At 47.4% G+C, this 13,654-nt stretch overlaps 1 protein-coding gene across 1 annotated transcript in view; it reads left to right on the top strand.

Annotated features, from left to right (window-relative positions):
- The window catches only part of FOXO1 (forkhead box O1), an 88,572-nt gene extending 82,677 nt beyond the window's left edge, over nucleotides 1-5,895 (top strand). Inside the window, exons 2-3 of the mRNA XM_029210601.1 lie at nucleotides 3,961-5,316; nucleotides 5,791-5,895. Coding sequence (XP_029066434.1) covers nucleotides 3,961-5,298 — 1,338 coding nt within the window. The 3' untranslated portion in view covers nucleotides 5,299-5,316; nucleotides 5,791-5,895. The remainder of the gene's footprint in view (nucleotides 1-3,960; nucleotides 5,317-5,790) is intronic.
- Nucleotides 5,896-13,654: the final 7,759 nt, after the last annotated feature.

Here is a 13,654-nt window from a genome sequence, read left to right on the forward strand (position 1 = left end):
TTGAAACAGCTGGCAGAGCAGGTTGAGCAAGCCAGGGCACACCGGGTGCAGGCTGCCCCTTCCCCCAACACGATCCACGGACTTCCATTGGGTCAGGCTTCCCAAGAACTCGCTGCCCTGCTCGGGGTGGCCAGGCACGCAGAAGGTGAGGGAGAGTCAAGGGCCAGGCGGCCGAGGGGCTTGTGCAGAGGAGAGCCAGCCGGGCACCAGCGAGCGGCAAGCCCGGACTGCGGAGACTACGGCTAGTGGAGGGGAAAGTTGTTGAGTGGTCTTTTTCTCTGATGGTCTCATGCAGAACCTCGGGATTTAGGTATGTGGTTTGCAGTGCACGAGTCTCCTGTCCTCTCACCCTACCTCTCTCCTCACGTGGTATTTATGCGTGGTCAGAGCACTGCTGTCCGCGTGTGGCTCTCCGCACAGGTCACGGGGAACCGCAGTTTCCCTGCCTCGGCTGTGTCCACCGCATCCGGCAGAGATTTGCAGACATAACATCATTAACAGCGACACGTATTTTTACAGCTTTACCTCTTCAACACCCTCCACTCCAGTATTCCCCATTGGAAATCATGGCTTCTTTAATGTCCTGCCGGCTGTGTGAAAAACAGGAATTTATGTAACAAGCCCTGCGCAGCAAACCTTTTCCTGTTCGGAAAAAAATTTTTTAATTGTTGGCAAAGTTAGGAGACAGCTCTGTTGCTCAAAGAGCGACCTGAAAGGTCCTCTTAGGAAAATATGTAGCATAATGTTTTGATAAGTAAGGGATTGTTCTACATCCACTCCCCGCCCTCCCCCCACTTTTTTCTTGGTAAATCTAAGTGGTAAGTTAGCGTATGTCCCATCCGAGCTAGTGAATGCTTCCTGAACTTTTTAAAGATTTCATCATGACAGATTCTGCAGTCTTGTTAGAAATGTCCCCCAGGGACGTCCCTGGTGGTGCAGTGGTTAAGAATCCGCCTGCCAATGCCAGGGACACGTGTTCGAGCCCTGGTCCGGGAAGACCCCACATGCCGCAGAGCAACTAAGCCCGTGTGCCACAACTGCTGAGCCTGTGTTCTAGAGCCCGCGAGCCACAACTACTGAGCCCATGTGCCACAACTACTGAGCCTGCACTTTAGAGCCCGCGAGCCACAACTACTGAAGCCCGCGCACCTAGAGCCCGTGCTCCACAACAAGAGAAGCCACCACATTGAGAGGCCTGTGCACCGCAACGAAGAGGAGCCCCTGCTCACCGCACCTAGAGAAAGCCCGTGCGCAGCAACGAAGACCCAACGCAGCCAAGAAAAACCCCAAAAAACAAAAAGAAAGGAATGGCTTCCAGGCAAAAATAAGATTAAAAAAAAATGTCCCCCAATTGCAAATGATCTGATCTAATTATGTGAATCATAGAGCTGTGCCACCCCCTCCCCCAGGCAGTGCAGACAGCCAGGAAGCCACTATCTAGGAAGATCTCCCCCCCTTTATCAGTTACTAAATGTGACAGGGACAGGAGTCAAGCTTCCTTTCCTCCAGAGATTTCATCGTCGCTTATCTGTGTTTCTGTTGTGTTCAGAGAACAAAATAGTCATGATGGAATATTGGGAGCACACAGTATGTGCATGCGTGCGTGCGTGTGTGTGCGCGTGCGTGCGCGTAAGTAAAACCTTCCCATAGGGTTTGGGGAATCTTATGGGGATGAAATAGGACATTGGGGAATTGCGGTGCTGGGCCTCTTGTAGAGGGTTCTTGTATGTCCACAAAGTCCTCAAAGCCGGTCTTGAGTTGGGGATAGATCTGTAGGTGAGAAGGAAGAGGAGAATCTTGGCAACAGAAGAAAACCCTCACTGCCATCCACTTACACACCTGCCCAGCGTCCAGCCTGGAAGTCCCCATTCAGGGCCGGGGCTGACCCACACTCGCCTGGGCCTGGCAGAAGGGCTCATCACATAGCTGCTGTGTTGCAATCCTTGGGTGGAATGTAGTACAGAGGGTCAGAGGGCGTTTTGAAATGTGGATTTCTCAGCCTTGACTGTCCGGCCTCACTCTGACTTTTGCATCTCCTTTTAGAAAGTGAGATTTTTTCCCTTTGTTTTCTGCCTCCTTTTAATGAGGAAAATTGTGAACTCATAGTCTGTGTTGAGTCCCGGCCTACCCTGCTGTGTGCCAAGGCTTTGTTGTGGCGCAGTGATTGGCATTCAAGCATCTGCGTCCCACGGCGATGGCGTGAGGGTGTGGGTGTCGTGGCTGCATCCCGGGCGACCACAAATCCAGCCAGAGCCTTTCCGTGGTCAGGGAGGGGGGCCGCAGCGGTTCGGGGGGCTCGGTCGGCTGAGCCTTGCATTCAGTCGGCAGAGGAAGCCAGGGAAGTCTGGGGGCCACGCACACAGCGCACACAGCCCTGCTCCAGGTCCCCAGGTCCCCGCCCCTGGACTTGGGATCAGGGCCCTGATGATGGAGTCTGCTGCGTGCCCTGTCCTGTGCTGGGGCAAAAAAATCTATCAGAGAAGCTCCCTCCTCCTCGGAAGCCCGCCTTTCCTTGTCCGCATGTCCCAGAGGCTCTCCAGATGCTGTTAGTCTCGCCGCGTGTCCAGTAGGGGAATTGCATTGGGGCTTCCTTGTTTACCGCCTGGCTCCACGGCTTCTGCTGGAGCTTGCGACGGTCTCTGGCACCCGTTGCAGTGTGTTCTGAGTGGAGTGGTGGGTTTGTGTTTGTGATACCCGTAAGCTCCTACCGACACCCCAGTGACTAGGAGGGGGGAAATGGGCTCAGAATGGGCGGTGCCTTGGGCCCCTCCTCCCCATCCCCCAACCAAGTTGGCATCTAACACCTTCTTCTTGGTGACCGCCTACCATGTTGCACACACCACTGAGCATCTGACCTACCTTATCTCGTGGAATCCATAGAACAGCCCCAAAGGGGCCATAAGGTACATGGGGGCCAAGCAGTTACCCAAGGTTTGTAGCCAGTGAGCAGCAGAGCCACCTAAGTGCTCCAAAAACAGTTGATTTTCTTTACTAACTGTCCTAGGGCGCATGCGATTTAGTTGTGGAGCCGTACTCAGTGGATCAAAGCCACCAGCTCTCTGTCCTCTCCACCACTCTGTCCCTCCCAGACCGGCTTTTTGGCCAGAGTGTAACCTCTGACGGGTGTCAGGGGCTGAGTTAGGTGGTGCGTGCTACTGGTTATTGCTGGGAGGAGAGGGTTGTGAACAACGTTTGAATTTAAACTTTCTTTTCTTTTCTTTTTTCTTTTCTTTTCTTCTCTTTCTTCCTCCCTCCCTCCCTCCCTCTCTCCCTCTCTCTCTCTCTTTCTTTCTTTCTTTTCTTTCTTTCTTTTCTTCCTTCCTTTCTCTCGTTTTCTTTGGCAGTTCAACTTTCTAAACTTAAACAACAGCCCAGTTGTCCTTATATTCACCTATATCTGCCGAATGGACTTTAAGGATGTAAATGAATCTACATCTTACTAGCTTTCAGGCTTTTAATTCTTGACTAAGAATATATCCTGCTTCTTTTCTCTCCTTTCCGTGACCACGTGGGCCCCATAATATAAAACTTCTCACTTTGTGTAAGTGGCAAATGTGCCATCCGAAGAGAATTTGCAGCAGTTCTAGGCGTGATAGAGTGGAAAGGGGCTTTGATAGCACTTTGTTGTGGAGTGGTATTTGCATAGCAAATCCAAGTGGTTTAAAAACCAGTTCCTGTAATTTCCCTGCAAAATAGAGCTATGTAAAAGAAGGTGTTTATAATAATGCTCATTTAACTTTGTCCCGTCGTTAAATTAAGACACAGATACTGTTTTTAAGATACGATACTGTTTTTCCTTTACTGATTTGAGCTCTCACGTAGTGACTGTACAGGTTGAAATCTATACCGTAAACTCTTTCAAAACTTGACTTGTCTTCCATGTGATACGTGTCTGTATCGAATGGTGGGTTTTCCAATTGGAGGAGTATTGTATTTCTAACATGGTGTTTTGCTTTACAGAATTCAATTCGTCATAATCTGTCCCTACACAGCAAGTTTATTCGAGTGCAGAATGAAGGAACTGGAAAAAGTTCCTGGTGGATGCTTAATCCAGAGGGAGGCAAGAGTGGGAAATCCCCCAGGAGAAGAGCCGCCTCCATGGACAACAACAGTAAATTTGCTAAGAGCCGAGGCCGAGCTGCCAAGAAAAAAGCATCCCTCCAATCTGGCCAGGAGGGTGCCGGGGACAGCCCAGGATCTCAGTTTTCTAAGTGGCCTGCAAGCCCTGGCTCTCACAGCAATGATGACTTTGATAACTGGAGTACCTTTCGCCCTCGAACTAGCTCGAATGCTAGTACTATTAGTGGGAGGCTTTCTCCCATTATGACTGAACAGGATGATCTTGGAGACGGGGATGTGCATTCTATGGTGTACCCACCGTCTGCTGCAAAGATGGCTTCTACCCTGCCCAGTCTGTCTGAGATAAGCAGTCCTGAGAACATGGAAAACCTTTTGGATAATCTCAACCTTCTCTCATCGCCAACGTCATTAACTGTTTCAACCCAGTCTTCACCGGGCACCATGATGCAGCCGACACCATGCTACTCGTTTGCGCCGCCAAGCACCAGTCTGAATTCACCCAGCCCAAACTACCAGAAATACACGTACGGCCAGTCCAGCATGAGCCCTTTGCCCCAGATGCCTATGCAAACGCTTCAGGACAGCAAATCGAGTTACGGAGGCATGAGCCAGTATAACTGTGCACCGGGACTCTTGAAGGAGTTACTTACTTCTGACTCTCCTCCCCATAATGACATTATGACACCAGTTGATCCTGGGGTGGCTCAACCCAGCAGCCGAGTCCTTGGCCAGAATGTGTTGATGGGCCCTAATTCGGTCATGCCAGCCTATGGCAGCCAGGCATCTCATAACAAAATGATGAACCCCAGCTCCCACAGCCACCCTGGACATGCTCAGTCGACGTCTGCGGTTAACGGGCGTGCCTTGCCCCACGCGGTGAACACCATGCCCCACACCTCGGGTCTGAGCCGCTTGGCCCCAGTGAAGACAGCTTTACAAGTGCCTCTGCCCCACCCCATGCAGATGAATGCCCTGGGGGGCTACTCCTCTGTGAGCAGCTGCAATGGCTATGGCAGGGTGGGCATTCTCCACCAGGAGAAGCTCCCAAGTGACTTGGACGGCATGTTTATCGAGCGCTTGGACTGTGACATGGAGTCCATCATCCGGAATGACCTCATGGATGGAGATACGTTGGATTTTAACTTTGACAATGTGTTGCCCAACCAAAGCTTCCCACACAGTGTCAAGACGACAACACACAGCTGGGTGTCAGGCTGAGAGCGAGCGAGTGAGCAGGTAAGAGCACCCCGATATCAAAAGACCTTCTGAAAACAGGACTTAGAAGAGAGGAACCCAGTACCTTGCCTTGTATCTTCCATGGTTGGGGATTTTTGGATGGCAGCTGGCCGCCCCTTGCCGAGAGGCACCTTTTATCATTCATTCTCCACCCCTTTTGCAGCTTATAAATTTTCCTTTGGAGCTTAAACGTAAGGAAGCTTTTCCTCTAACTGCTTTAGAGAGTTTCTTTCGACAGACTAGATGGCTGCATCTTTTTAGCAACTCTTCAATAAGTGAACACATTTGATACAAATCAAATGCTGAAGGGTTTTTTAAAGTGGAATTTTCTCCCACCGAATGATTTCAGAGCTGTTTGAGAAAGTCCAGCCCCCCCCTGCAAGCATGTCTGTCACCCTGATACGTTGAGTTGAATTGATTTTAATTTGGCTGTATATTCAATGAGTGTGTGTGTGTATGTGTTTTCTTTCCTAGGCTACACTTAAAAGTACTTCAGATTGTCTGACAGCAGGAACTGAGAGAAGCAGTCCAAAGATGTCCTTCACCCTACCTTTTCGTTTTCTTGATTAAAAAAAAAAAGAAAGAAAGTGTTTCTTTTTTCCTTTCGTCGGACTTGGCAGCGAAGACACTTTTCCTGTACAGGATGTTTGCCCGATGTTTGCAGGTTACGTGCTGCTGTAGATAAGGACTGTGCCATTGGAAATTTCATTACAATGAAGTGCCAAACTCACTACACCATATAATTGCAGAAAAGACTTGGATCCTGGTGTGCTTTCAAGTTTTGTATATAAGCCGTAGCTACAGAATTGTATTTGTGTGCATTTTTGTTTTTTTAAATATTCATTTGGTCCAAGGAAAGTTTCTACTCTTTTTGTAATACTGTGATGGTCTCATGTCCTTGATAAGTTAAACTTTTGTTTGTACGACCTGTGTTCTGCTGAACTGATGAATGACAAAGAACCAAGCTCTCCATTCTGCACCTCCATGGAACAGCTCTGGACCTGTTCACATTGCCACATAATTCACAGGAGAACCAGTAGCCTGTTGTCCGTCTGCTGAATTAATGGACTTATCAAAACTCTTTTGGAAAAAAAGAAAAGAATAGAAAATAGGTTAAACGCCAGCCTTGTACAAGTCTTTTCTATTTTTTTTGTTTGTTTTGTTATTTGCAAATTTGTACAAACACTTAAATGGTTCTAATTTCCAGATGAATGATTTTTGATGTTATTGTTGGGACTTGAGATCATTTTTGGAATAGATGTTGAACTGTAATGTTTTCTTAAAACTAGAGTCTACTTTGTTACATAGTCTGCTTGTAAATTTGTGGAATCCCAGATATTTGAAGCAGCATCCGTAATTTTCATTTTGTATTTCTAACTGGATTAGTACTAATTTTATACGTGCTTAACTGGTTTGTACACTTTGGGATGCTACTTGGTGATGTTTCTGACTAATCTTTCAATCATTGTAATTAGTACTTGCACACTCAACATTTCTGGCCCTATCTTGGCAGGAGAGTGATGTATAGTTATGAACATTTTGTGTTTCACGTTTAGGAGAACTTGATATGTTTTTATGTATGCGTTTTTAAAAAATTCCATCCGCTTCTACTATCCTGTGAATTAAGCATACCACACAGCATTGACTCTGCTGACGGATGCCTGTATGCTCCTTGTTGCAAATACTCCTGGCGGGAGGCCTCGTAATATTTGTAGATCAGAAGGGGAGATCCACCTCTAAAACAGTGCTCCTTTCTCAAGCTGGGGGTTTTGATCAACTTAACCGTTTTGAGTTGAGCTTCAGCAAAAGTTTTCCCTTGTAATGCTGTGTTCTTCCTGGTCTAGGTGGAGGTTGGTTCTGTAGCTCTGCCTTGAAGAATCAGGTCCACACTCATGCTTCATCCCTCTTTCCCTCTGTCCTTGGGCTACTTGGCACCCTGTGGAAGGCCAAGTCGAAGCGGGGAATTTTTTAAGTGGCACTCAAGTGATTTTTAGAATGTTTTGTGTTCATGAGTGCAGGTGGCTACCAAATGGAATAGAACTTGCTTAAAAATTGGGGCAATGAATTTGAAAACCAACAAACCAGCTGTAAGTGGTATATTTGAATTTATTTTAAAAAGCCTTAGCGTAAGTTAAGAATTGGAGAGTTTCTTCTGCCTTCAGCAACGCCAATTATAATTCTGATCATTATGTTGTAATATTGATATTTTCCAGTTACCTGTACTGATAGACCAAGTTAATTGGCTTTGCGTGCCATTTAATCCATCGGTGTGTTCAAGTCATGTGGAACGCTGAGAATCCGCACAATAAAAGGAACAGGTGCACAAAAACGTTCCTCTGGCCTTCTTGAGAAGGCTCTGATTTCTGTGAACCCAGCCCACTTCACACTTGCTGTGTCTTGCCTGTGAGTTGCGTCTCTGTTGGCTTGGTTTTTCCTCCGTGTTTAACAGGAACACAGGTGTTCTGATGGCGCTCTCCTCCAGGAGACAGGCTCTACTGTAAGCTCCCACAGTGACTTCTGTGCTTCTGAAAATTCATTAAACAGCCGTCTCTCTAGCCGTCTTCATTGTTGGCCACTCCAAAATAAGTCTGGTCATAGAAACCCTAGTTCTTCTGAGCAGTGCCTCCTGCACATGTGCTAGAGCTCGCTGGAGCCAGAGTACTCGTGTTCCCCTCTGGGCCCACCTGCCACCACTCCCCGCCTCCCAGGCATCACGCGGTGAGACTCCCCACCGCCCTGTTCATTGAAGAGGCAACCTAGCTACAAATCACTGTTAAAATCTTACTACTTCGTAGGGTGACTTTTAAAAAGATGTTGCTTCCTCTTGAGTCTGTGTAAATATCTTTTTTTTTTTTTCCTTCAAATTTTTCTTTGTGTTGAAATTCTAACAGGAATCCTGGGTAGCTCTCCGGGGTACAGTGAAGTCCAGTGAAAGGCACCTTGTCTATTTTGAAAACAAAACATTATGTGACCTCTAGTAATTCTTTTTCTGTAAGAATACTGACTTTCTGGAGTAATGAGTATATCAGTTATTGTACATGATTGCTTTGTGAAATGTGCAAATGATATCACCTATGCAGCCTTGTTTGATTTATTTCCTCTGGTTTGTACTGTTATTAAAAGCATATTGTATTATAGAGCTATTCAGATATTTTAAATACAAAGTATTGTTTCCGTAATATAGACGTATGGAATATATTTAGGTCATAGATGTGTTACTTGGAAAGTTCTGCTTTGACAAACTGACAAAGTCTAAATTAATTAGCAAATGTTGTACCCCAGTGAGCAGTAAATCAGTGAAACATCATCCCCAAAAGAGGAGAAGAGACACTTAAAATGGAAACAGTTCCCCCCAAATATATGATTCGGATCCGTTCAGCTGCTGGATATATGTTATCGGTCCTCCCCTCCCACCCACCATTCCCCAACCCCCAACTGGAAATTCTTACATTCAGCTCCTAAGAGTTCTTAATTTATAACTGACTTTTAAACAAGAAGTTTCTCTTGTGGTTTTAGGTTGGGAGTAACCATTCAGTAAAAGTTGCAGTGTGGTTTATGCAAACAGAACAGCCTAGCATTACTCTTGGCCTCCTCCCTGACGGGGGCGGGGGGCTGACAGCCTGGCAGCGTGGCCAGGTGCGGCCACGTCCATCCCGTCGGGACGCAGTCACTCCCGCCCACATTTCACTACTGGAGTTTAGTACCAGGTTCCCGTTCCCGTTCCCATACTCTCTGAGAAGTGCCTGATGATGCTGACGTACTTACAGACACAAGAACAATCTTTGCTGTTACTGTATAAAGCCATAAATGTACATAAATTACGTATAAATGGTTTGGTGTCATTCTTTTCTAGTTGTGCAGAATAAGCTATTAGGTTTATGGGGTTTTTTTTCATGTTTTGCTCTCACGTGAGTGCAAACCTTGTCAGCCACGGTGCCACGGTTTATTCAAATCTGGTATTTCTTTGGGGGGGTGGTGGAAACAGTCCCTCTGGGACCAAACTATCATCCCCAGGAACTGAAGAGCAAGTAGACTCCCTGGTAACAAACCACCCTGAAGCACTTCATCTGTGGAGCGCCTGACACTACATCTGGCACAGAAATGACCAGGCATATGAGATCTCGTGTTGGAATAGGTGGGGCTGAAGGTAGAAACACCTGAAGGGCAGGCTGGGGAGGGCCCTGGCTAGGAGATCAGCGAGCAGGGATGGGTGGTGTGGTGGGAGCAGTGGCTTCCCAAGGCCACATGAAGGGGGCGTTGTGCCTTCCACTCAGTGGCTGCAGGTTGAGGTTTCTTTGTTTGCTTTTTTTTTTCAGAAAATGCCCGAGGAATGAGCTGGGATTAGATTAATGATGTTACTAAATCCAGGATTAAAACCAGGATTAAGTCCCGTCTCTCCATGCTTCTGACTCTTTTGCTAGGCAAGGGGACATCCAAATGAGTTGGAGTAGGAAAAAGGAAATAGGTCATTCTAATGTTTGTCTGTGTAGACACTGGAAGATCAGTCCAGCTTTCAGAGTTTTCGTTTTTTCCTTACTTCCTTTCAGCAATAGAACCCTTGCTTTAAAAGACACGATAGTCAGAAGTCCAGAGTGTGGAACAGATAAGAGCATCTACCCCCAGACCTGGGTCTTGTGCATAGATCACTTTGAAAAGTGATCTAGTCCAAATGCAGAAAAATGCCTTGATTGCACCACCAGAACTCAAACCAGCAGGCTCCTTTCAAAACCCTCTGTACATATACATAAAATCACGCACCTGATGTCATTCATTAAGACCAGTTCCCACGTTTTAACATCAGTTGATAAGAGGAAGCAACACAGTGGGAAGCGACAGATCCCATGGTTGGAGCTCTATGGTTAACATGGAGGGAGAAACTTCCTTCCTCGGACAGTATCTAGGCCCCTGCTGTGACCAGAGACTGACGGATTGTCTCTTGACCTGTGTACCTGCCACACTGAAGGACTCTGCCGTGGCTATTGTTCTCCACGTTGGAGCTGACCTACTGTAACAGTGATGGTGCTGGTTAAACTTATACCCGTTGGTGTGGTTAGGTAGGTGGCAGGCTGTTCCAAGAGACGTATTGCACTAAGTGGCAGTCTTGGCAGTAGTCACTGTCACGTAGACATTGAACCTTGTATCCTCTGTTAGTGTTCCTCATGGGTCATGAGCCTGCAGCCAGGCTGGGCCGTGACCTCTAAAATGACAGTGTGTTAATGTTAGGTTTCCTTATTCTCATTTATTATTTCGTGTAGAGAATTACCCTGGTGATCACATGGATACATGGTCTCTAGGATGTTTTCCAGTTTAAGTAACTGGAAAATGAGTGAAGTTAGTGTGGAATGGAAAGGGAGGTCTGTGCTGGCATGAAAGAATGAGGAAGGGGCTTCCCTGGTGGCGCAGTGGTTGAGAGTCCGCCTGCAGATGCAGGGGACACGGGTTCGTGCCCCGGTCCGGGAAGATCCCACATGCCGCGGAGCGGCTGGGCCCGTGAGCCATGGCCGCTGAGCCTGCGCGTCCGGAGCCTGTGCTCCGCAGCGGGAGAGGCCGTGACAGTGAGAGGCCCGCGTACCGCAAAAACAAACAAACAAAAGAATGAGGAAGGCAGGTAGTCCTGGGTGGTGGTGGGTAATCCGGATGTGAGATGCAGACAGCCGAGGTATGAGCTGCAGGTGAAGGGCAGGCCTTTGGATCCTTTGACCAGAGGAAGCTGCAGAGTGGCATGGGCATCTAGAAGTTCAAGAGAGAACTTCTAGTTTTGCAGGTGGCTGGGAGAGGAGGCTTTCTATGCAGATCCCAGGCTTCGCCAACATGGCTGTGAGAGGGAGAAGCTGCATACTTGAGAAGGCATTCACCTGTTAAGGAGAAAAGGAGATGGAGGCCAACTTTCTTAGGCCATCTTTTCTCTGCTTGACTGGTAGCAGGATACTGTTTTCAACCCTACTGCCCATGAACTCAAACGCAAAGTTGAAACTTCTTGGCATTAGTACTTTTATCACGTTCATGTCTTCGAAAAGTGAAAGTCTTGTTTACGCTGGCAGCCACTGGTGGAAAGTAGAGATTTACATCCTCCAGGAAGAAAGAGGGCAACTTTTTGGGGGCTTGTTAGTCATTCTTTACATTTCCTTCCGCGAGCTCCAATCCCCGACAAGCAACTTTCAGAGTTCCCATAAAACTTAAAATTGCCTAAGATGGTAACCCACTTGCTGGAGTTTCTCTGAACCCACTCTGGGGATTGTGACGTTACTAAAATTGCTGCTCCAGTGAGGTGATCTTAGCTGCTTAGAACAGAGCTCACAGTGGGCCATTTTAGCGCAGATTTCTTTCTCTGGTGAATTGGGGTAGAGGACGGTCCGCTTTGCACTTTGGTTGCAAACTGGTTCGAGAACAAACCAGAGATGCCCACTGCTTAGTCTGTGCTGGTGGCAGGGACACTCGGAGTGTTTGCAGAGCAGTGAGCTTCCCTGATGCGTGGGCAGTGATTTCCCCACAGATGAGGTAAGTTGAGGATACCTTCTACGTGCCTCACCGGTTTGATGTGAGGATTGGAGGGTGAGGTAATGTCTGCAGATGACTTCCCCTGTCAGGGGAGAAGCCTCAACTGAGGAGTTGGTGTCAGCATAGGTAATGGTAGGCCTTGGAGATTCGTTTCCTTAGTGGGGCTTCTGGACAGTCAGCATTTCCCTGCAGGGTAAGTGGAAGAGCTGCTTGGCTCATATCCGTGGTTTTTCCGCATTCCCATTTGCGGGCCTCCATGTCTTACACAGGGGAGTGGGTAGACATTTTACCAGACCCAAACTCCAGGAGAGTCCATAACCTCTCCTTGGTAACTCTAGAAGCACTTATTAAGTTGTAAACCCATTATGTGCCCAATACAAACTAGTCGAGATACTTGTTTCCCAAGAACAAGTGGACCTATATTAAGAAAATTGAGAGACATTTGTAGACCATTTGACCTCGACGTCACCCTACTCATGTTCACCCAGAGGCTGTGGAGGACGTCAGCTCCATGTGCCCTTATAGGCTAACCTGTAAGATAGGGAATGAGGAGAGGGGAGGGCCAGGCTGATGTTGAGGGGGCCTCGTGGTGTGCTGGAGCCCGATCGCCCATTTCACAGGAGCCGATGCTTAAGTGTGCAGGAATTTTGTGAGCCGATTTCAGGTAGCACCATTATTTGCAATTAACTTAGACAAACTTACGAAGTTACATTTAAAAACAAAGGCAGTAAATACTCAAAACTCATCATGTCCTCGTGAACTACGTGTGGCCCTTGTCTGCTCTGGAAGTAAATATTTGCCCTGGTTATATCTTAGAATGGGGATGCTCCCACTGCTGGTGCTGAAGCTGAGCAAAGTTTCAGTTTAATAAATATAGTTTGAAGGAGGGTGGGAAATGGCTTAACAATAAATCATATCAGTTGTTTTTTTTTTTTGGCGGGGGGCCGTGCTGCACAGCTCGTGGGATCTTAGTTCCCCGACCAGAGATCGAACCTGGGCCCTCGGCAGTGAGAGTACGGAGTCTTACCACTGGACCGCCAGGGAAGCCCCATGTCAGTTAAATTTATTGAGAAAACAAATTTATTAAGAAAAGAGTTAGTGGATTGGGATGCAAGTCCCTTTGTCAAATCCTGGCTGAATTGCCTTCACTGCCATATGTTGGCTGCAGATGAAAGAGTTTGCCAAAAATCAGTTGGCCTGATAGAGTTTACAGTAAAGGCTGTTGTGTATTTTGTTATTTATAGAGTGTGTGTTGCATATTCTTTATATCAGTAAATTCATAATAAACATATACATATGCGCAGGCATATGTTATGTATGCAGCTCCGTGCTGCCTCCACAGAGCAGGTTAAACATTGACCAGTGCACCACGGACGGGTGTAACGAAGGCATTAAAGGACTCGCGGTTTGGATGACACAGGAGAACAGGTGGAACGGCAGTGAGAGAGGGAGAGAACAGGAAGTTGTCTCAAGGTCCAGGGTGTGGTCACGCCAGTCGGTGATTGACAGGCAGTGAGGATGGGGCCCTAGAGTGGAAGAGGTCGGGGAAGAGGAAGCCTGAAGATCGCATGGGGCATGCAAATTAGACTTCAGAGCCAACAAAAGAGACTGCAGGGCCGGGGTGGAGAGGAAGTCTCAACTTCAAGTGCCCAAGCCTTTAATCTGGGGGAGGAACCAAGTGGCAGGTAGATGTCAGTGGCTAGGAAAGGTACACGGGGGAGTAGCTGAATGCCCTAAGCATCGACAGAGGTTTTTAATTTTTAAAATTTATTATTATTATTTATTATTGTTATTTGCCATGCCGCATGGCTTTCGGGATCTTAGTTTTCCGACCAGGGAT

Source organism: Monodon monoceros, unplaced genomic scaffold (genome assembly GCF_005190385.1).
Source record: "Monodon monoceros isolate NGI ecotype Baffin Bay Population unplaced genomic scaffold, NGI_Narwhal_1 Super_Scaffold_8, whole genome shotgun sequence".
NCBI lineage: Eukaryota > Metazoa > Chordata > Mammalia > Artiodactyla > Monodontidae > Monodon > Monodon monoceros.